The 23,846-nt window shown below is 40.1% G+C and overlaps 1 protein-coding gene across 2 annotated transcripts in view; it reads right to left on the bottom strand.

The window, feature by feature from the left end:
• ABTB1 (ankyrin repeat and BTB domain containing 1) overlaps positions 1-23,432 on the bottom strand; it is a 54,159-nt gene extending 30,727 nt beyond the window's left edge. For both annotated transcript variants that reach the window (XM_089521388.1, XM_089521397.1), the window contains exons 1-7: positions 23,266-23,432; positions 18,272-18,334; positions 15,609-15,664; positions 12,119-12,263; positions 10,961-11,120; positions 8,371-8,416; positions 6,357-6,473 (exon numbers count right to left, since the gene is read on the bottom strand). In XM_089521388.1, coding sequence (XP_089377514.1) covers positions 6,357-6,473; positions 8,371-8,416; positions 10,961-11,120; positions 12,119-12,263; positions 15,609-15,664; positions 18,272-18,334; positions 23,266-23,321 — 643 coding nt within the window. In that variant the 5' untranslated portion in view covers positions 23,322-23,432. The remainder of the gene's footprint in view (positions 1-6,356; positions 6,474-8,370; positions 8,417-10,960; positions 11,121-12,118; positions 12,264-15,608; positions 15,665-18,271; positions 18,335-23,265) is intronic.
• Between the last annotated feature and the right edge of the window lie 414 nt (positions 23,433-23,846).

Here is a 23,846-nt window from a genome sequence, read left to right as displayed (position 1 = left end):
GGCCACTGGAGCCCCTCGTGGTTCAATTTTGTCTCACATGCTATTTAATATACATTAAATCATTGGGAGAGGCTCTCCACGGTTTTGAGTTCAGATGTCAATACTATGCTGTTGGCCCCCATCTCTTTTTCTCCTTTGCCCCTAATTTCAAGGAAGTTGTTTTTGTGTTAAAACACTGTTTGGCATCAGCAATGGATTATATGAATGCAAAAATATCTGCCTCCAGATAAAGCAGAGGTGCTCATGGTCAGCAAAAGGCATACTAGGAAATAAGGAATCACCATGTGCTGGCTGGGGTTACTCTTCCCTGAAGATGCAATTCATTCCAGTGTACTTCTAGATTCCACTGTGGAGACCAGGTTCCTGTGGTGGCCAAGAGTGCATTTGTACAGTTAAAGCCAGTGGAGTGTGTTCCACTAAGGGCTGTCTGACAGTGGAACACACTCCCTCGGAGTGTAGTGGCATCTCCCTCCTTGGAAGTCTTTAAACAGAGGCTGGATGGCCATCTATCAAGGATGCTTTGATTTCCTGCATGGCAGGGGGTTGGACTGGATGGCCCTTGCGGTCTCTTCCAACTCTATTATTCTATGGCGGGATACAAACCGCCATATAGTACGTATTGTATACGTACTAGGGTTAGGAAGGGGCGGTGCTTCCGCATCCCCCTAACCCTAGTACGTATACAATACGTACAAGATGGCGGCGCCCCTTCCACATGGGCGCCGCCATCTTTACGTACTGGACGCATAGCGTCCAGACGTGTCGCGGCGCCTATGACGTCATGAATGCGCCAGCGGCACCTCGCGACGTCATAGAGGTGCCGCAAAAAGAAGCTCCGAAATGGAGCTTCTTTTTTGCTCCGCGCGGGAGCCGCGCGGTTTGGCTGCTACGACTCCCTCGTGGAGCAAATGGCGCCGGCGGGGGAACGCCGCAAAGCGGCGGTTTGTATCCCGCCTATGATTCTAAGTTCAATTCTGGAAATCTCTGATCAGGCCACAGTGGCACACAGTTGCATCCTGTTTGAATAACTGTGATGTTTTTCATGAGGCTGTTTTTGAAGAATGCTCAGAAACGTCAGCATGCAAAAAGAGCTGCAAACAGATTGTCTACTAGGCCTGTCTACAGGGATCACAGAACTTCCTTGTTGCAACAGCTCCATAGGCTGCTGTCCATTCCAAGCACAATTTAAAGTTCTGGTCACAACTGATAAAAGCCTATGAGGTTTGGGTCCAGACTATCTGAAGGACATTATCTCATTAAATCAGCCTATCCAAGCTCCAAAATCTTTAGGGTAGGCTCTTCTTTTAGTCGCACCACATTCCCAGGCACATTTGGGAGGAACACAGGAGAGGGTCTTCTTGGTGGCTGCTCCTAGGTTTTGTAACTTCCTCTTTACATTAGCTAGGATTGCTCCCTCCATGCTATCCTTCTATGGGCAAGTGAAAATTCTTTTGTCGTGAAATGCTTTTAGGAATTGACTGCAAGAATTTATTTATCTTTTAGCAGGCTTGTTTTAAAGGGTTTTAATTCTATAGCTTGTTTAACAATAACTTTTCATACATTTTAACTTATGTCTTCGTATGACTCAGTATTGGGGGAAAACAGGATATAAATGAAATATACCACAATCCCAGTTAAGACCTGTTATTTGCATTTTGGAAAAACTCCAATGAAAGATTTGCCACTCTCCCAATTCACACATTAGGTTAAATTTCCTTAATCTGGGCTGGGGCCTGAAAATTCCTCTCACCATAAAAACTACTACATGCAATGACTGTGTGTGTAACATTTACTTTGGTGATCAACAACCTCATAAGAAAGATCTCAATCGCTTAGGGGGTGGGGTGGAATGGTGAAGCCTTTCAAATGCTACTACACTTAAACTCCCAGTATCTTCCCTACGCTGGCTAGAGTTGCTGAGAATTGCAGTCCAAAATCTGGAGGGCTACGTGATTCCCAATGCTGCTATTAATGAAGGCTATGCTTCCTATATGGAGGTTCTGATGGATAGAAAAATATACAAACAGGGGCCACAAGCAAGCTATAATTATTCAGCATAAATCTTGAGTTGGTAAGCCATTATTATTCCTCTTTCTCCTCCTCAGATCCTTATAACTGAGAGGAGTCAAACAAATCATAGCTAGTGAGCATGAATCTTTGGGCAAGTTTGCTTATTTCTGATCTCTCTTGTATAGCATCCAAGGTTAGAAATGCTAGCACTACCTCAGAGAGGGGGGAAATCAATGAAAAAAAAACCCAGTGTATCATTGCTAAGCATGAGAGTTGCAATGTCCTAGTTTTAATTTTGCCTCAAACGTCACTGGATAGCTTTCTACAAATCAGGCCCAAAACACACGGACCAAAAAGTGTGGCTTCTGACCACAGCGTTCAGTCTCCATGGTCCCAGGATGAGTGGGCCGACTGGGGCTGGAGCAGCCAGTTGGTCTCTTTTGGACTCACTCCCAGTACTGCAGAATGAGGATAAACTCACTGACTTACACCTAGGCTATACAGTTTACAGAAAAGATCCACCCGTGGTGCCCCAAATACTTATAAAGGAGAAAACAGAATGCAGGGGGAAGAGGCTGAGAATGCCCCAATCCCCAGCTCATGTAAATACAAGCAAAAACCAAAATCTCACATAGAGCCACTCACTCCCACCTCCATCAGAACACATCAAAGTAGGGCAAATAGTTTAGGATTATTTGGGCCACGTTTAAGTTCTAAGGAACCAAATGCTTGGGTTTAAAGATTGCTTTGCTATGTAAATGGATCCAATGAAGCCACAGAAATAATGTCAGGAGAGATTAGGAAATAACTTGGTATAGCGCTACTGTGTGAACACTGCCTACATATTTACAAACCAGTTCCACAACCATGAGTGTTGTTTTCATTGAAAACTAAGATTCTTTGGCTTCTACCAGATGAACTGTAGCCAATTCTACTTGCAGAAGAGATTCATTTCAGTACAAACAAGGGTACCTAAAGAAGAGCAGTGTAGACTGAGGGTTATATTCAGCAGTTGTATTATGGATTACACTATGCATATACATGTTACCCTTGCTGTATAAAGAGATGCCAGAATAACCAGTATAGTGAAATAATCTGTTGAGCTCAATACTAAATCATTAACATGAGATATGAATTTATGGTGTAGCACTAGTTTTACTTATGATTGTTGCACTGGGCTATCTCCCTGTCTCCCATCCTTATAACCCTATTTTGCCAGCTTTCTGCCACATGGTCTTTATTTCAGGAAGCAATGTTTATCCTTGGGATTAACACACATAAAGCAGATTTAAAAGACAAGGGGAAGGGACTCTACTCTTCAGTATAAAATGTTTGTTGCTTGTGAGGTTTTTTAACCAACAGACACAATAAAGCAGTTATCACTGTGGCTATTAAGAAAACTTGGTTAGTCTACAAAGTAGAGTCATAAGAAAGTATTCCTGTGCCGATTAACAAGTTAATACTGTGTCAAAAACAAAGCTAGTCTGGCAAGCATGACTCAGTGAGTTTTGAACTGAGCTCCCCACCAATCTCAAGTGACTCACATCACCAAGAGATGTCAGTGTTCATGACATTTTACAGATTACCACATGTGACTCTCATCTTACCACACCACTAGTAGTGGGCAAAAGAAGACTGCTACAGTACAATACAATTTTCTCTCAAAGCAATCAGCTCAATCAGACATGCCTCAAATGGTAGCAAGTCCTGCTTACAGAGCTACTACAATTACTAGGAGACAAAGAACCTAGTGTGTGTGTGTGTGTATACATCTTACAGTGATGCTGTTTGATATCTACCACAGTCTAACTGCAAATCACCATTAAAAAGATGCACCATTGTCATTAGCAGATAGGGAAATTATACCTTTTGCCTCTTGAAACTTTGTTCCAGAATATGCTAGACTGGAGGTGGGGCAGTCAGCTGAATTTGCTGACACTATTTCTTCCCAATCCTTCCTTGGCAAGAGAGAACACTAACTTCTTAATATGGTCCCTGAAAGTAGGAAGGAGCTTCCATCTGGGTTATGCTGTTGCAGAAAACACAGGCAGAATAGATTTTATGGCATGAAAGCATCCACACAATCCTGTGATGTATATTATGTTGCAAACAGTGCATTCTCTCTGCATTTCTATTTATTTCATGCCAAAAACTTTCTTCTATCATCAGTTAGGTACCAGTAGTTCTCAAGGTATTACAGCAGGGGCAGAGAATGTGTGGCCCTCCACAACTCACATCATCTCTTAACAGTAGCTATGCTGGTAAAGACTGATAATGACTGCAGTTCCTCACCCTTACATTAAGAGAACAACTAGCCAATTATTCTGAAGAAAACAAAGTACACATAGACCCAAATAAATGTTTCCAGCCATAAATACAGGCAAGTCCACTAGATGCAGGACATACGCCTGGATGAGCAGAAAAGCTTGGCAAGCCATTTATCTTGCTTGCACATCCTCTGTCTTCATAAGATAATGCTAAATATGACTTCTATAACAGACACATAGAGACTGTAGCTTCTTGCATTTGACCACATATTTAATTTTTCAAGAATGAGGGGAGTATTTGAAAGAGACAACCAAAGGGCTCAAGGCTCTTTAGGATGGGGGGGGGGGGAGCATTTAAAAACACAAAAAAAGAAGCTTGGCAGGAAATGTATATCCCAGATTATGCAAGGTTCACATCAATCTATGGGGATTCTAGCATCCTCAACAAGGAGAGTGAAGGATTTTTTTAAAAAAAATTAGCTAAAAAACTTAGTGAATGCTTAGCTTCAAGGAAGATAACATGGTGCTTTAAAGATATTAATCAAGAAACTGATTACAAAACCACACCCTGGTGCCATCTGATATGGCATGAGAAAAGTTAAATGTAAGAGTACTGCAAGCACTTCAGTTAACAATTACAGTCCCATAAGGGTGTTGTTGGCACATGCATAGTATACCCACTTACAATGGAGGCTGAATTAGGAGTCCTGGTGGCGCAGTGGTTAAATGCCTGTACTGCAGCCACTCACTCAAAAACCATAAGGTTGTGAATTCAAAAGGGCTCAAGCTCAACTCAGGTTTGCATCCTTCCGAGGTCACTAAAATGAGTACCCAGATTGTTGGGGGCAATTAACTTAAACTCTGTAAACCGCTTAGGGAGTGCTTAAGTACATTGATAAGCGGTATAGAAATGTACTTGCTATTGCTATAATTTGTAATGAACAGATATTTCAATTCTTCAGAATAGGTAACAAACCAACTTACCCCTCATCAGTGGAAAGGCATTTTGAAAGTTTTAAGAAGTTATTTATGATTGATCTACACAAGTGCTGACAGCAACAGACATAGCCTCAATTACCCATACTTTGTCCACCTCCTGGCTAGACTACTGAAATGCCCTTTACATGAGCCTGCCTTTGAAGAATATCTAGGAGCTACAATTAGTCCAAAATGTAGCAGCAATATAATTCTGATCCTTAGTTGGTATTTGGTTCTGGATCCAATTCAAAATGCTGCTTTTGAGCTTTAAAGGACTAAATGAACTAAGCTGAGATTATTTTAAGAACTATCTTCTTTTGTAAAATAGCCTGTGCAGGCATTAAACTTAGCCTTATGGTACCTGGTCTAAAACATTTACTGTGTGAACACAGAAATATCTTTTTCTGTTTGAGTGCCATGGCTGTGGAATACTATTATACTGCCAGTACCAGCAAAAAGAGCCAGCTTCAGGGTGGTGTGGGACCGCATGCTGCACTTCCCGACTCTGCCTCTAAACTGACATCACACCACCCACCTGACCAGACAGCAGGCTGCCTTGGGACTTTCCTGTGGTGCAGCGATTAGGCGCCACATGCCACAGAACTGCAGAAGAGTCGCTGGTGCGGCAAAAGAGGCATCTTTTTTCCATCCCAAAATGGAGCAGCATTTTGCTGCTTCTTTTTGGGCTGGAAAAATGCCAGATTGGGACCACAGAGTGCAGTTGCCACGGCCCAATCTGATGCTCAAAGGGGCAGCCAGAAGCTGCTCCTTCGGAGAGGTCTGCTTCGCCCCATAGTTAAGACTCATCAGGCCCACGCTTTCATTCTTTTTGCTGTGAAAAAGAGGATTCAAAAGGGACTTCAGAGCTTCATGCAGCTCACTCCAGCTTCACATGAATATGAAAAAGTAGCCATTGTTTTTACTTTACTGCTCAAGCTAACATAAATATAAATATAAACATAAGTATAGGAGTGACAGTAACATTATTTCTATTGGGCATGGGGTGCAGCTGAGAGCTGAGGTTCTCCAGTCTCAAGGGGGATTAATGTAGCAGCCCAAACCCTGGGGTATAAAGAACAGCAGCGTGATTGAGAGACTTACCAAATTCATAGACCTTTTTACACTTGGTTTCCAAGTCTTCAATGAGATCCTGGAGCCGACATTGTTTAGCCAATCTTTTGCAGTCACTCACATATTCAACATCTATGTCTAATCGGCCTGGCAAAGAGAAATAGAACAAAAACAAATGATTCTTTCAATCAGTATCTTTTTTTGTCACTGCTGTTGTTATTCAGCAAGGTATAACCCTTCCTTACAAACTGAAGTTCCAAATGTTAGCTCCAGTAACACACTGTGGCTTGAGGAAATACTACATTTATGTTTTCCAAAACTAACCATGTATAGTTAGTTGAGTAAGAATTCACTCTTACAAAAATGTTCAAAGGCAAGGCCTGAAAAAAATTGTTTCATCATTTGGATGTTTCTATCTTTCGTTGTTTTACAATAAAAAAAAATTAATCTACAATGAGTGAACTGGCTATATATCAATATTCTAACAAAACATGTCCATTTATAAAAATGTCCAGAAGGATGCCATGTCCAGTTTAATTTGTTAAATCTATTTCTTTTAAAAACAGAATGACCAAAGCAAAATCTCTTCTAGACGCTTAACCCAATGTACCTATCTGTCAAAAACATGTGTACAGGTATGTGTTACTTTTTTATATTTCTAGTATTTTAAGACTAAAGTATTGAAATCATGTTTCACAGAAGAAAGGGGAGAATGACAAGTTCATATGGGATTTAAGTGTACTGCATAACCAAAATCTTTTGGCCAGTATCTGGTGAATGTTGCAGGCAATTCCCTAAAACATACACTATACAGCTTCAAGCTTTATTCTTAGCTAGAGATGTTACAGCCCTTAATATAAGTATATTCCATATAGCACCTCCAAAAGCACTGAGGTAGGAAAGAATATCTGTCTGTTCAGGAAATGACATATTGTTATTCAAATGCTTCAATAAAAGGACTAATCCATCAACAAAGTACTATGGTGGAGGAAAGTGTCTGGATTCTCTATAATTGACTGAAAGTAACTATTGGTATTTTTTATTAAAATATTTATGTTCTCTATCATGAGATCCAAGGGTGATGCACAAATAAAATCAATTTAAGAAGATCAAAACAATTTAAAGCAATAAACATAATTTAAATAGATTAAAATATATTAAACAATTCAGCAAGTTAAAAACAGATTGAAAAGGTTACAACAATTCAAAACCACACAGAGATAATGTGTAAGGTCCCAGAGACTTTCATAAATAGCCATGTTTTTCCTGGCATTGAAATGAAATCAGCCCTAAAATCACAATTGGAGTGCCACAGCCAAGAAAGTCCTTTCCCACATCCTCCCATACTATATAGACCCCACTACTGAAACTCACAGCAGGATTCCCTCCACTCCAAACCCAACAAACTTCAGTCTTTGAGATGCTCCCTCAATCATCAAGGTTCTTGGCCCATAAAGGATTGAAGTACACTTTTAGACTATTTTAAATTGATCTTTTAGAAGAACCCTTAGAAACTTGGGGTAAGTCTCAGTAAAGTACTGAAGAATGATCAGCGGTTGAAACATCCTGTACAGCTCCATACCTCTGCTTCAGGGCTATTATTTCATTTCACCTGCCTACTCTTTATACCTAAAAGACTCCATCAGCTTAGTCTTCATCTGAGAAACCAGCACATTTTGAGCAGAAAATTATGTGGGGTACATAGGTTTATGGATTTTCAAAAACATAGCAGCGTTAGTCTGTTTCAGTGTAAAAATAAAAGAAGTAACAGGAGAAAGTTTTCTAATGGCACCTTCAAGACTAAATGATGTATCATACATTCCTGTGAATTAAAATCAGTTCAGCACACTTAAGGAATTGGATTTTAATCCACAACATGTCACACTAAAATAAATGAATCGGGTTGTCTTCAATGTACAACAAGACGTCCCCCTTCCCACTTATTTCCTTAACTTTTACATACGTACAGATTTGTTTCAAATGAGGACAAACTCAAGTGCAGCAACTATAGCTATAATACATCACAGCACATGACCAGATTTACCTGTATAGAGGTACTGCAGAAGGGAGCCAAAGGCAGCTGGGTTGATCTACATAAGGAATGAAACTGGTTATTTACAGAGGTTGTACCATGCCATTGCTTGAAACAAACACTAATATTACTGAGGTAACCTAAATGTTAAAGAGGGCTTAGAACAAGGATAGGATCCTATGGATCTCTCTGTGCTTCTGAACTCCAATTCCAATCAGCATTTGCCAGTTTGGACAACGCGGTTCCCTATCTATTATGTCTTGTAGATTCTATGGTAATGTTAGCCTGGGAGCAGTGAGCTGTATTAGTCTCACTGTCTTCTTCAAGAAGTTAAAAACAAGACTATGTTTTAGAGATGCCGAAGCTGGTTTGCTGACTGTGTAGTATACATGCAGCAAGATAAGATGGTAGAATGCAGTACTCCCCTTCAGACATAGGCAAAGGAATCACATTTTGAGTACCCAAATATGGGGGAAAAATCTGCAAAAAAAATCAGCTTAGAACTAAGTAAGGAGGGTAGCCTAGAGCATACCCCCAATAGAGGATTGTTTACTTCAAGAAATTTGGTTAAGTTTTTTAAAAAACAATGTAAGGGAACATTTCAAATGTCACCCTCACCTGCAGTCTCAAGTGGTACACTTCAGGATTATATGAACCACATTATTTTGCTACATGTATAGAACAGGTCCTGGATTTGACATCTGTAACTTTAAGCAAGCATGGGTTAAAACAGCATTCTACACTGGAACAAAATTTTGTAGAGATTTCCATTTTCAATACATTGTCCTTTGTAAAATGTGCAACAATATGTATTTATTTATAAAGAATGGCACTATTTAGAAAGACTGAATACCATGGAAGAGAACTGATAAAACATATAATTTGCTTTGTACATCCTATTTAGTGGATTGTTATTTCTACAATTCAATATGAAGAGCTTTTCCCAACTGGCTTTGATATGTATCTTGCACTTATTTATACCTACAGTACTCCAACCTCAATACAGATGAAAACAGTGATGTTCTGTAATTTATTCTAGCAATTGTGCACTACATTAATTTCAAAACCAAAAGTATGAGAGGGAAGATTGTGTTGATATATGCAGAATGTTTAAATTACTATTAATTTTAATTGTTGAATGAACCTCCCTGTACAATGACAGTGTATCGCTGATAAAAACATAATGGGTAATAATCGGGAGATTTAAAATGAGAAATGGTCATACAGAAGCAATGACAGGTAGACTATTACAAAAAGGATTCTAAACCTTTGGAACAATAAAACAAGATGACTCTTGCATTTTTCTGCAGCTAAATATTAATTGCCACAATTGCTCTTTCCATAATCTGCATATTATTTAATACAATCCCAAACCATTTCTTTGTTTTCCCTTCCAAACAGATTTACATTCATTTTTCATTCATTTTAAAAACTTCATATTACGTATTTGAATTATCCAAGTTTTCACAAGACAAGACATAGCAAAACACATAGAAAGATAGTTCAGTGCATGGTAAATAAAGATCTCCACTCATAAAGCACCCGACAAATTCACCACCTCAGTCTGACAAAGGAAACCAGACAGTGTCTTATGAGACCTTAAAAAGAATGAAGCCCACCACCTTTTTACTCTGTTTATTTTTGTGAAATGAAAGCTACAAATGAAAATGTGCATTCTAACAAACAAAACATATTTTGTTTTCACCCTTAGTCCAGCCACATATGCCAGTATGTGTAATTCATGAAAGGCATTTTCCTGAACACCATGTAAGGACATGGATGCACATACAATATACAGTGCAAACATGTAGTACATATAAGACAAAGCCATACAGATGGCTGTTGAAAGGGAGATACAACATTTAAAAACAAAAATAAAATATATATTGTGTATGCATGCATGTTTGAACATGCATACATACACTTATATAACAGCTGTCTTTGGAATTATCAACTATGAAGACTACTCTTGAATTCTATATGGACACTGATGTTTCTCTTAAACAGATTTTTTTGGTGAGTCTCTGAAAACATTCCTGTAGGAAGCAAAACTATTTTTATTTTTGTAAGTGCCTTAGCAATTTTAGAGAAGAGCATTAAAAAAAAACCCACAATGGTCCATTGTTAAAAGAACCAAAGGGTCTCGAGTACACATGAGCTCCTTATGCTATTCAATTAGGACTTTTAAAAAAAACAGTACTGGCTTTAAGGAATGAGAGCTGTCAAAAAGAATCTACTCTTGTACTAATTTTTGATTCCACTTCATGGAAGTATACAAATATACAATCATGTTTGCCAAATCTGTATCTTTTTGTTTAAGATTAGCTTAACATTAGAGCCCAAAGCTAATCAGATATGCTGAACCAACAGCACTTTCTGGTTCTGCCTTCAACTTGTATGACAAGGTAAGATTGTAAATGGGGACAAGAGGGCAGGCAGAGCCAAAATATTACCAAATGTGTTGTTAGCATAGGCTTTTCTGAAATTACACTGCTCCTCCTCTTTATTGCACAACCTCTGGGCCTTCCAACTCATGGTTAATGATAGATACAAAAGCACCACCTGACACACCCTGGAAAAAACAAAGTGTGGATTTTCTCACCAGTGGATGCTTCAGTGCAATGACATTCTTTCCTTTCCACTTGGTCTCAAACATTTCTGCAAAATATGCACTTCGAGCACCAAGTATGCAGCGATGAGCACAGAAAGACTTCCCATGGACAATAAAGACAATGTCACTCTGATAGCCCTGTTCCAGAAGCCTGCAATGAAAGCGGGGGGGGGGGGGGGGGAGGCGTCAGAGAAATTCGGAAAAACTGGAATGAAAGGATCCACATGCTGGGCAATTCAATACTTGGAAGCATTTTGTTCATCAAAAGCAAAAAAGGCTGTGCAGTCCTAAAATACTAGTAATATTGAATGTATGTGAGACACAGAGAATGAACATGCATATGCCCATGCATGTAGAGGTATACATAATATCTTCCACTTGTGATGTGGCTCATAAGTTTCATCTTATGTATGGGAAACTTCAACATGGCATCTATTGGTACCAACATAACTGCCAACAGCTCCTTTGACACCTTTCTGTCCACTTTTAAAGTTAGAAGACAAATATTACTTAAACAGAACACAAAATCCTTTATAACTAACATAAAGAATCAAAACCTGCAAGCATACTGAGTCAATACAGTCATAATATAGTTTAAGAAGACTGTAATGCTGGCATCCACTGTACTTTAAGAGGGCATTCCTGAAGTGGTGTTTCATTATTTAAAAAAAAAGGTCTGCCCCTTAGTGCATACCACAGTGCGTCTCTGGTATGGAAAGAAAGCACTTGAAATAATGATCTTAAAACACGGGCAGGGCAAAATGGAAGGAGGTGCATGCATGTCCTAAACTCTTTATGAAGTGCCATCACTTTGAATTGGTTTCAGAAGCAGGAAGACAGACAGATGGACAGACAAAATATTATGATACACCACCTTCAATCCCATGCTGGGAGAAAGGTGGAATATAAATTAAATAAATATTCCAGAACTGAAGCAATTTGATTCAGTTAAACAATTAAAATTTTGCCAGCCAAGTTCTGTACTACCTGAAGCTTCTGAGCTGTCTCCCAGGGCAGGCCCATGTATAATGTGTTACAGTAAAACCAAGAAGTCACTCTTCTCAAGTTCAGGCACGGCAGATCAATGGAAACAGGAGAAAGCATGCCAATACATAGCAACCCTTCTGCTGACAGCAGGATACATCTCACCGTTGAAGGAAGACGTCATAGTAGTCTCTTTTCATGCATTTTGCTGTGATCTGCTTGTACTCTTTCAGCACCCGCCGGATAGTATCACTCAGGGCTCCATATAAACAACGCTCCCCATCAAAAGTGTTTGCTTCACATTTTGCACCTATAAAGTTAACAAGTATGTATTTAGCTATGAAACCTTATTATAAGTATCACTGGCGTGGTACATACTGCCCAAAAATAGCGTACCGGCACCGAGGCTAGGGTTAGGGAGCGCATGGCAACTGCATAGTCCCTAACCCTAGTACGTGTGGGCAGTGTAACAATGGCTGCACCCTGTGTACATGGGCACCACCACTGTTACGTAAGCGCTGCACGGTACTTACATTGTTACGCCACCCCTGCGGCTCAAAAAGAACCCTTTTTTCCAGGTTCTTTTTCCTCCTGAGGGAAGCCGTGCGGTTTGGAGGCTGCGGCTTCCCTCCGGAGGAAATTAGGCTGCTGGCAGACTGCCCTTTTCAGGCAGTCTGTCTCGCACTATATAGAAACTTACAGATTTGAAGAAGGAGTATGCATGTGCCAAGCTCTTCTCTCACTGAACCCAGTGTCACTGGAGTTGAATGACAGGAGATTTGGGACAGAAAAAGGGAATGATTTCTTCACATAACACATAATTAAATTATGGAATTTGCCACCATAAAATGGAATGATGGCTACTAAATTGAATAGCTTTTAAAATGTTTTGGATAAATTCATAGACAATAGTGCTATCAGGGGATAGTCTGGAAGGATATATATTCCCTCCAGTACCAGAGGCAGTACACTTCTTTATATCAATTGCTGGGAAGCACAACATGAAAGCTGCTGTTGTGCTCATGTCCTGTTCGGGGGCTTCCCAGAAGCATGAGTCTGATCACAAGGGAAACAGGATGCTGCACTAAACAAGTCTATGGTTTGATCCAGCATGGTTTTGATTATGTTCATACTTCCAAAAAACTAAAAGTAATAGATGATATTTTACCTCAGAAGGAAAACCAAAATGCTCTACCACCTTGCCAAAACACAAAACAAAAACAAAGGTCCAATACAAACAAATAAAGGTTTCACTGCAAGCATTCACATGTTCTTCAGGTTCAAAGCAGAGTTAATGAAATAAAATTAAACCTTACCTATAACATAAAGTTTCTTTCTTTTCTGTCTTGCTATAAATGCAAGGTTGATCAATTAACAAAAAAATGCTGTGTGGATGGGACATGAACTTCAGTTAACCACACAGTATTTTACTGCTATATTCATAAAGAAAGGATGTGTGAACTTATCAAACACACAGAAAAACGGAGGGGGGGGGGAATATCTGAAACACTATGATAGGGAAAGGTTACACTCTTTGGTCCATTAGAAATACTACCAAAAGCATATCCCTTGTGGTAGATCAGAGGATACCAGAGACTTGGAAAGAGATGGATCTGTATTAGGAATGTATTATATAAAATTGTCCAAGTTCAACACAGTTTTTAATTCAAAGAAATAGCCGTGTTAGTCTGGAAAATCAGAATGCAAATTGATCTTGCTGAGACTAACTGAAAGGAAGAAGTTGGCAGCCTGAACTTTTAGAGACTTGAGCCTACATAGGCTATCAACTTCTGTCTTTCATTTAGTCTTGAAGTTGCTGCAAGATCCCTTTGCATACATACTTTTTAATAGTGGCATTGGCAAGAGAACCTCCATTTCTAAGAGGGTCAAGATGCAGTGACGTTCCCAGTAAAACACCTGTTTTGTGTGATACATGGAGGACAAAGCACAGCTCTTCTGGTCTCAAGTTATAGCTTCCTTGATTACACTGTGTCCTTGGGATAATTATTCAGTTAAGCATTCCATAAGGCAACAATCAACTATTGTAAAGAGGCTTCTGTGTTTGAATGACTAACAGTTGTGCTCACTGCCAGGGTAAGATTTTGACTCCTTATCACAGGAAGAACTACAGGGAGTAAATCCACTACAATTGTCTACTGATAACAAATTGTAAAAAAAAAATTGCTTATTTTTCTGAATGCAACCATTATATTCTTCGCACATATTAAAATTAAACACTGATAAACTTGAGTGATGTCAGGGAGAAGGGTTCACAAAGCTTTTCCAATCCACATTTACACTTTTGCCTTTTCAGCAAAGTCCCTAAGATTATACCAATATTATATAACTGAAAATACATATAGCAACAACATCCAATGATTTTTTGTGGGCTTTTCGGGCTATGTGGACATGTTCTAGAAGATTTTCTTCCTGACGTTTCACCAGCATCTGTGGCTGGCATCTTCAGAGAATGCTTGCCTGGAAAAAGTGGGTCTATATATACTGTGTGAGCCTGGGAATGCAGGAGTGATTTGCATGTGTATTGTTCTGTGCTGATGGCAGGCCTCAGGCTGGGAGGCTAATGCAAAGGAGGATTAAAGTCTGCTTTGACTTCACAAACATCCAATGAAATTGTCATTTCCAGATCACAACACAAAAAAGCAGTTGATATGCTAAAAAACACCAAATAATTTGATTATAGTTGCTCCTGAAACAATACCCAGTCAAATTAAAACTAGAAAACCCACCATTTAAAAAAAATCCACAGAGATAGTAATGTTTCTAACATTGTCTGTCACACTGTGGTTATGTACACTTGTAAAAAGATCCATATTTCATATATGCTACTATTGTAATCCTGCTGCAAACAACTTCTTCCTCTTAGAGGTATTTATGTTTGTTTTATTACCAGTTAATTACACTGATTCGGACCATTGATTCACCTGGTCCAATACTGCCAACTCTAAATGAAAACAGCTCTCAAACACTTTGCTCTCTTTACACTGAAAGCCCTATTACTTTCCAGTGGTCTCCCATGCAAATATAACCATGCTTGACTCTGCAAAGCTTCTGAAATCAAATGAGGCTAGATGTGTTTGGTGTATGGTGAGATTCCTGATGACATGATGTCAGCAGATAACATATTAGAGACATTAAAAGACCAGAAAAGTATTGTATGAACTTAGCTTGGGTTTGCAGTCTAGAAATGTTTTGCATGAAACGAGCTGGTGGGGAAATGGACAAATAAGAACTACATCTGTCCTGCCTCTTTGCTCTTAGCCCTGCTTACTGCTGCCCAAGGGTGTCACATGTACCAACAATGAATCATGAATTACATTTGCTGCCTTTAAAAAAAACCCTGAAAAACAATTTGACACTTATTTATGGCAAAAAGATACTAAAGAAGGTTGGATAAAAATAGCAGTAATTACTGCTGGCCAAGGTCTAATTCCAAAAAGCTAGTACTATAACTCTTATGACCTAATTCTCCATTAAGACCACTGTCACAAAGGAAAAAGTCTTTCTTGCAAGAAAAATATGTTAAGTTATCAGACCAGCATTGTTATTTCCTCTGGTATAGTTTCACAGAGATAGGTGACTGTATTTTGCACAGACAATCTCCCCATGAATAAGGGTATCTACTGACTTCTCTTACCGCTGGCCAGAAGGTACCGTACAAGTTCTTCATGTCCACAGAGACAAGCATAGTATCTGTTGAGAAAAGTAAGAAGACCAGAAAAATACAATTAAAAATGAAAATGTTACTGAATTATTAATGTTCTCAGGAGTCCACCCACAATACCAACTTGACAATGTAATGAACATTCTAGAATTGTGTAAAATAAACTTTACAAAATTTGGATTCTGTACCTTTATAGATGTTAAGGGCTAGACAAATATTGGAAGAGGAGGTGCATGGCACCATCTTTGCCAAGACCTTCAACTTTCAACTGTCACACCTTTTTCGTGACAAGGGAATGAGGTTTGTTCACAGATTCCTTTTCTAAGGGGCTACAAAGCATCCTAAGGCATTCACTTCTGTAATATTCAAGCAGAAAAGAATGATTGACAGGTATCCAAGACAGGCACCTGGCAAAATTCTTTCAAACTGCTCTGTCACACACATATGGGCTCATTTTCAGGTATGCTTCCAGATAATTTATTATGGAATTACCATGGTTCATTAGTTTACTTTTCAGAGGAGGCCAGGTTGGGAGGTCAACATGACATCAGGGAGCCAGTATGGTATAATGGTCAGAGCACTGGACCATGACTTTGGAGAACAGGATTTAAATCCCTGCTTGGTCATGAAAATCCATTAGGTAGCCTTGGTCAAGTCATACTCTCTCAGAATCAGAGAAAGGCAATTGCAAACCTCATCTGAACAAATATTGCCAAGAAAGCCCCATGATATAGTGTCGCCGTAAGTCAGAAATGACTTGAAAGCACAGAACTACACAACAGCATGATATCATCCACTTTCCTGCTCAAAGTAAAGCTTTCTCCACTGATATTAAGAAAGATAGAAATAATACTGGAAGAACACACAAGGATTACATTTTTTTCTCAGTGGAGAAAGCTCAATTTGAGCAGGAAAATGCAATCCCACCAATGTAGATACCCTAAGCGCCATATACCGGTCTGTTTTTAAAAGGTGTTGTTGTTGTTAACTGCCTTTGACTTAGTCTCAACCCTATGGATGAGACATCTCCAAAATGCTCTGCTTAATTCCTTCAAATCCATACCCATGACCTCCTTAATAGAGTCCATCTATCTAGCATGCGGCCTTCCTCTCTTTCTACTTCCCTCCACCTTTCCTAGCATTATTGTGTTTCCTAATGAGTCCTCTCTTCTCATGATGTGTCCAAAGTACAACAGCCTCAGTTGTGTCATCTTGGCTTCCAGGGAGATTCCCAGCTTGATCAGCTCTAGGACCCATTTTTTTGTCTTTGTGGGTGTCCATGGGATCCTCAACACTCTTCTCCAGCAAAAATCTCAAATGAATTGATTTTCTTCCTATCTTCTTTCTTAACTGTCCAGCTCACACATCCATACATGGTAATAAGGAATACAATGGCTTGTATGATTCTAACTTTTGTGCTCAGTTGTATATCTTTACATTTTAGAAACTTTTCTAGTTCTTTCATAGCTGCTCTCCCCATTCTTAATCTTCTTCTGATTTCCTGGCTGCAATCAGAAAAAGGTATGGCAGTGTCCTATTGAGGAGGTCAGCGTATCACAGTTCACCACACATTCTGTATAAACTTGGTGGCAGGTGTCATTGTTATCACTTTTTTAAAAAAACACCCAAACTTTTAAGTGAAGCTAAATCATTTTTCTAGCTAATTTTAAAATACAACAGTAGTGAAGTGTTGTTGAGCTTCAACCTCAACATTAGGAGGAACTTCCTGACAGTAAGGGCTGTTCAACAGTGGAACACACTCCCTTGGAATGTGGTGGAGTCTCCCTCCTTGGAAGTCTTTAAGCAGAGGCTGGATGGCCATCTGTCAGGGATGCTTTGATTGAGAGTTCCTGCATGGCAGGGGGTTGGACTGGATGGCCCTTGTGGTCTCTTCCAACTCTATGATTCTATGATTCTAAGTAGTGCTTAAATGAAACTCTATTATAGCACTAACCCCATAATATAGTATTTGCTATCAAGTCGGCTTTGACTTATGGCAACCCTATGAATGAAGACCTCCCAGAATTCAGGTCATCAACAGCCCTGTTCAAGTCTTGCAAGCTCAGGACCATATGTGATTTTGCCATTTTATATAAGGGGCACCATTTGGCTACCCACTGTATATAATGGGACTTGAGCACCCACAAATTTTGGTATCTGGAGTGGCGGTGGTTCTAGAACCAACCCACAGCAGATACCAAGAGTGCACTGTATTTTCACACTCTAACAGCATGCTTCTTAAAAGCATCTGGCTGACCACTTTTAGCAACAGAATGGGAGTAGATTGACCTTTCACCCAATTGGACAGAGTGTGGCTTAGCAAGCAATTAAAATAGTTGCTATACTCCACTACTGTCATCAAAAGAAGAAACCCCATTGCTATTATGGATATTTTGCCAAATGACAAAAGGCATGGCCATTAAGAGGGGGGCTAGCAAACAACAGAACAGCATAATCCAACTGTTTGAAGAGGGGAAGGGGGGCAGGTGGAAGAGTGAAAGCAGGTTACAAGAAAAAAATTTCCTCTGCAGAAACCAGAAGATGAAGAAATGTTGCAAATTTGAAAGGTAATATTTCTAAAGAGTGTGTACAGGTTTATAAGCATAGCAAAGACAATCTCAAAACAAAGCACTCACAAAGGGGTACTGTCCCATTTATCTCGGACATTGATTTCCACATCTCTCTGTTCAAGAAGGTATCTGAAATAGAAACAAAGGGACGGCTTTAACATTAAGGAATTCATCAGACCCACTTCAGGCACAACTTTGCTAATTTCATTTTTTAAAAGTGCTCCCAGTAACATTTTTCCAGTCCTCATGCAAAAGAAAAAGTGAGATACTACCAATACTGCTTCTTCTGTGTGACACCAATTCCCTCCATCTCCCCACCCCCCACCCCGCTCTCCAACTCACTGGATTTTTAAATCTGTGAGATTCCCTTTCTCCACTACTAGAGCATGAATCTCCCTTGAAATTAGTGACAACCAGAATTCTTTTGGAAGTCCATCCATTCTACATCAAGGTTATTCCAACCTATGGTGACCAAATACTGCACATGTAGATTATTATGAGTATGTGAAAAGAAAATACAGTCTGTGTGAAAAAAACTGAAAGAATGAGCACAAGCATGGTGTAATGGTTAACGCTGAATTGCAACTGGGAATGAGGCTTGCACAGATCACTCACTATCAAGAGTAGATTAGCCTACCAAACTTCGATGGGTTGGTGTGAGGAGAAAGTGGGGGAGAGTTCCTTGACAGAATTATCAAGGCAATTTAAGCAGCATGAGCAATAACAGACATAGTAAAAATCTGGGGGAAACACTGGTTGATATTCTATGGACAGGTCATAGTGTTGCTATTCACATTTGTGTGTTTGGACTGGGAAACATTATTATAGGTGAAACTTTTTGCTAGCTGACTGATACTGTGCCATGAATGTGAAATGTTAGCTGTAATTAGTACTACTTTAGATTGTTATTTTGTTATGCAATGCATTTCTAATTTGATAATGATGTGATGAAATTACAAGAGATAGTTATTATAGCACAAAATATTATCTATAGAAATTGCTATAATGGGAATTGTTTTGTAACCCTGTACTGCTATGTGGTGGCAGTACTGTTGGGATATAGAGTCACAAGGAAAATGTACAATGTGGGTTTTAATAGTAACCAGGCATTAAAGGGTTACTGTGAGCCATAATGATTAGGCATTTAAACAGGAAGTGGCATCAAAAAGATAGTCAACAAGTGCTGTAAAGTACTGTAGACTGCTGCCAGTCTGAAAAGTCACTCAGGCAGGGTGGCTGGACTCTTTGTGAGACCAGAGGGAGAGGCAAGGCATGGAGCCTTTGCTAGAGTAGTGACGAGCATTTCACCTTAGAGAGGGTTGTTACTAGTGTGGATGGTGGATGGTGTCGATGTATATATTGTTGCACACAGTGGAACTTCTAAGAATAAAAGCCTCATCTGAGAGAAGTTTACAGTGTCTCTTTGCTCATTGAGAAAGGGAGAGGTGTTTCTCCAGCTAACAAGCTGCTGATTACAGTCACAAAGGTGGAAAATCTGGTTCCAAACATTGGTGTGTTGCGCAACATCGAAAGCTTTTTAACAAGTACTGTATTCTTATGTCTTCTCTTGTGAATCCACACAGTGCACATTGATGCTGAAAAGCAACATACAAATCAAAGATGAAAATAATGTATAGAAATTATGTCTTCTTTGAAGAGGAGGAAATATACTTATAAAATCTTAATATAACATTTCCTCTTTCATACTAATCTGTCACTTCACCTTGTCACTCTCTAGAAATATCTAAAGTTCTCAGCTGTTTTAGGATACAAGCTGAACTGATAGTCAAATAGAGGCTAAAGTTGTTTTTCTTTTTCCTAACACTGCAAGAACTTGAGACCTCCTACCAGACATGAAGCAACAGGGTAAGAGTCATATTACCTAATGGCATTGGCTGGACAGGGAAGATTGACAAATGCAGGCAGAAATGTGACTGGCTTTCTATCACCCAAAACTTTTCTTTGTGGTATTTCAACAATGTATTTTAGATTTTCCTTGGGTTCTAACAGAATTTTTGTAGTCAGACTTTAAAATACTTAAAACATTAGTTATCGAAAAGAGAAAGATCTATGCACTTGTAGAAACTAACAATTTCTAGGATGATAATGTACTTCCTATTGCTATGTTGTTTTTAAAGGTAAACATATGCAACTTAAAAGTTTAAAAAAATGCTCTCTGGTCTGTAAAAAATTTACTAGCTTGGGAAAAAAAGAAGAGAGATAGAGAGGTCTTCCTTTCCTCCAGTGGCCTACAGCAGTGCTACTCAAAATGGCGGTCCTTGAACCAGTGTCAGTCACTGAATGGGTCCCTGGCACATTCTCTGTATTACTGTTTTCTGGATTTTGGATGTTATTGTACAGGTAATAAATGTGATAGTCTCTAAAGCAAACAGGATTTAAACAAGAGTTAAACAGGAAATGTCGTGTGATAAACATCAGGCATTTCGTTTTAACTCTCGTTTAACTCTTGTTTAAATCCCGTTTGCCCCCTAGTGTGATAAAGCAGTAAGATGCAACAAGACTTCTTACCATTTTACCTTTTCAGCCTAACTTTTCAAACTTGAGAGTTGGCTGCAATAATAAAAGAGGCTCTCTCTTATTGAACAGAACATTTTTGTCCATCTGTTACTACTTTTGTGCAAGTACCAAGAAATGTTTCGAATTATTTCCCAGTTGTTGTAGTGGTTTTTACCGCATAGGGTGACTTTTAACTCTTCCTGAAAGCTCTGTGTGCACGTCACACTCTCTCAGCCTCAGGGGACAGTATTGGTAAAGCTCCTCTGATCAAATCTTGCCAAGAAAACTCTATTATAGAGTCACCTTAGGGTCACCATAAGTAGGAAACGACTCTGAAGGCAGAAAATAACACATATCTGAGTAAATATACAGAATCAGGAGAAGCCCTCAGGCACGGTAAAGTTACCTCAACCTTCCCCCATTTCTTCCAGTTTCTCCCCAAATCTTTTATGGGTCTACAAGGTGCTCACCCCGTGAGGGGCCCATTTTGTCAGGCCCCCCCCCGAGCCATTTTGGCCCAAAGGGCGCAGAAGGCGACCGTCTCTCTCAGCCCAGAGCGACCAAATGTCCGAACCACAAAGGAGGACAACTAGGCACCATAAAATGGAGGAGCTTTCAGGAAAAAGTGGGAAGACGTGGCCAAAGAAAAGCTCAAAACACTTCAAGGAAATAGAAATCCATGCTTCTTGGTCATGCTCAGAATGGGGGACATTTGGTATTCCTTCTGGTTAGAATGTAAGGCATGTCCTGGAAAAGGAGGAGGACCTCTGGTCCTCCTGACTGAGCCCAGGGCAAGCAGATGTCCTTGCTGCAAATGAGGACAACTAGGCACCACAAAATGAAGGACCTTCAAGGAAAAAATGAGGGAAAGCTCTAAAGATTTTTGTGGGTTTTTCGGGCTATATGGCCATGTTCTAGAAGAGTTTCTTCCTGACGTTTCGCCAGCATCTGTGGCTCTGAAGATGCCAGCCACAGATGCTGGAGAAATGTCAGGAAGAAACTCTTCCAGAACATGGCCGCATAGCCCGAAAAACCCACAAAAAACTATGGCCATGAAAGCCTTCAACTTCACAAAAACTCTAGACACTTCCTATAATTCTAAATCCATGCTTCTTAGACCTGCTCAAAATGGAGGGCATGTGAGAATTCCTCCTGGACAGAAGGTGGGAATGGAGGACAGGTCCTGGAAAAGGAGGAGGGCCCAGGGGGGCCAGAGGTCCTCTAGGACCACAAAAGAGGGCAACTAGGTCTTCAAGAAAAATAATAACGCAGGGACCTGACGCAAGGACAGCTCAAAACGCTTAGTATCATGTATATAAATGTACACTATTCCTTGTATAAATTTATATAGTATTCCTTGAATACATTTATCTTGTGTATATAAATGTACACTATCCCTTGTATAAATTTATACAGTGCATATAAGTGCACACTATTCCTTGAATAAAATGTTATTATTGTGAGTGACTGCTAATTGGGAATTTTAAGAGTTGCCGGGGAGGGAGGAGGGATAATGGGTTTCATTCTGTATTGTATATATATCTTTTATGTTATGCTGTAAACCGCCTTGATATTCCAACTGGAGAGGCGGGATATAAATAAATTATTATTATTATTATTATATTGAAACCATGGTGGAACGTATAAATGTAAACTACTGGTGGAGATGTAAGGCATGTCCTACAAAAGGAGGGCGCCTGCTCACCCTGTAAAGATGTCAGAACCACAACTGGAGAATGAAAGGAGAAGAGAAGAAGAAAAACGAACTGTTGGACCCAGTTTTATTTATTGCTGCAGTCACGGTTGTTATTATTTTAAGTTATATTTTATATTGTAAATTATTTAATTGTATTTTAAGAGAGGGTGGGACTGGAGGATATGGACTGTATATTTTAATGTTGCATAGAGGGGCAGGATAACAATAAATGTTATTATTATTATTATTATTATTAAAAGAAAAAGGAAGAGGGAATAATCAGAATAAAAAGAAGAAGAAAGAGCTGGGAAGGAGGAGAAGAGGATAAAGAAGGCTGTAAAGTAAAGGAAGAGATTGTAAATGTATGGAGATATATGTTATGAGGATTTGTTTTTTGTTGGTGAGTGAAGAGAATTTATGTTTGTACGTTAAATGAATAGTAATAACATTAGTATATATATATATATATGTATATATGTATATATGATATGAGAAGCACAAGGGAGGAGAAGCAGTCTTACACACAGAGACACCCAAAGACGTAGCAGGCCATTGAAAGGAAAAACAAACTGTAGGAGGCTGACCAAGGCCTCTAAGCACACTCATATATACCAATAGTTAGATATAATCATAAGGCTCCTCGGTGGTGCCCCGAAGGGAGGGAAGGAGGGAGGGAAGGAGGGAGGGAGGGCCTTTACTGGGGTCCCTCTGAAGGAGAGAAGGCGGCCGAGGAGGAGGAAGGGAGTGCTCCCCGCCCCGTGGCCCTCTCTCTGACCCCCCGTCGGGCTCCCTCCGATGGAGGCCTCCTCCTCCTCCTCCTCCTCCTCCTCCTCCTCCTCCTCCTCACCGCACTCGGCAGACGTCGCCCTTCTTGCAGCTGGTGAAGAGGTCGCTGGTGTCCATGGCCCTGGCCCCAGGAGGCCCGCATTGGCCCAGCGACAGAGGAGCCTGGGTCAGGGCAGGAGCCGAGGGCAGGGGACGCCTTCCCTTTCGCTCCTGGCTGGGAAGGAAGAAGAAGAAAGAAGAGGAAGCCCAGTCGGAACGAGTAAACACAGCCCCAGCCTCCTTTAAGAGGAGGAGGCGCCACAGAGGCCTCGCCGCCCTCTTGGGGGCAGGGCAGGCACCACAGGCCCAGGACTCAGCAGGAGCCTCCCAGGCAGGCCCCGCTCCTCCTCCTCCTCCTCCTCCTCCTGGTCCAGGGCCTGCCCTCCATCTCCACCTTCCTCTGTCCTCCATTCTGGCTAAGAAGCAGGGGTTTACATTTCTAGGAGTGTTTTGAGCTTTTCTTCAGCCGTGTCCTCCATTTTTGGTGGGATGTCCTCCATTTTGTGGTGCCTAGTAGTCCTCCTTTATGGTTATTATGAGTACTTGCCACCCTGGTCCTCCTCCTCCCTCCCTCCAGATTCGCAGGGGTCTGGGGCACAAACA

This window comes from Sceloporus occidentalis, unplaced genomic scaffold (assembly GCF_023333645.1).
Source record: "Sceloporus occidentalis isolate IW3139 unplaced genomic scaffold, rSceOcc1.0.p SCAF_1, whole genome shotgun sequence".
NCBI classification, from domain to species: Eukaryota; Metazoa; Chordata; class Lepidosauria; order Squamata; family Phrynosomatidae; genus Sceloporus; species Sceloporus occidentalis.
The sequence above is the reverse complement of the archived record's forward strand: the minus strand, read 5'-3'. Positions and strand labels throughout refer to the sequence as shown.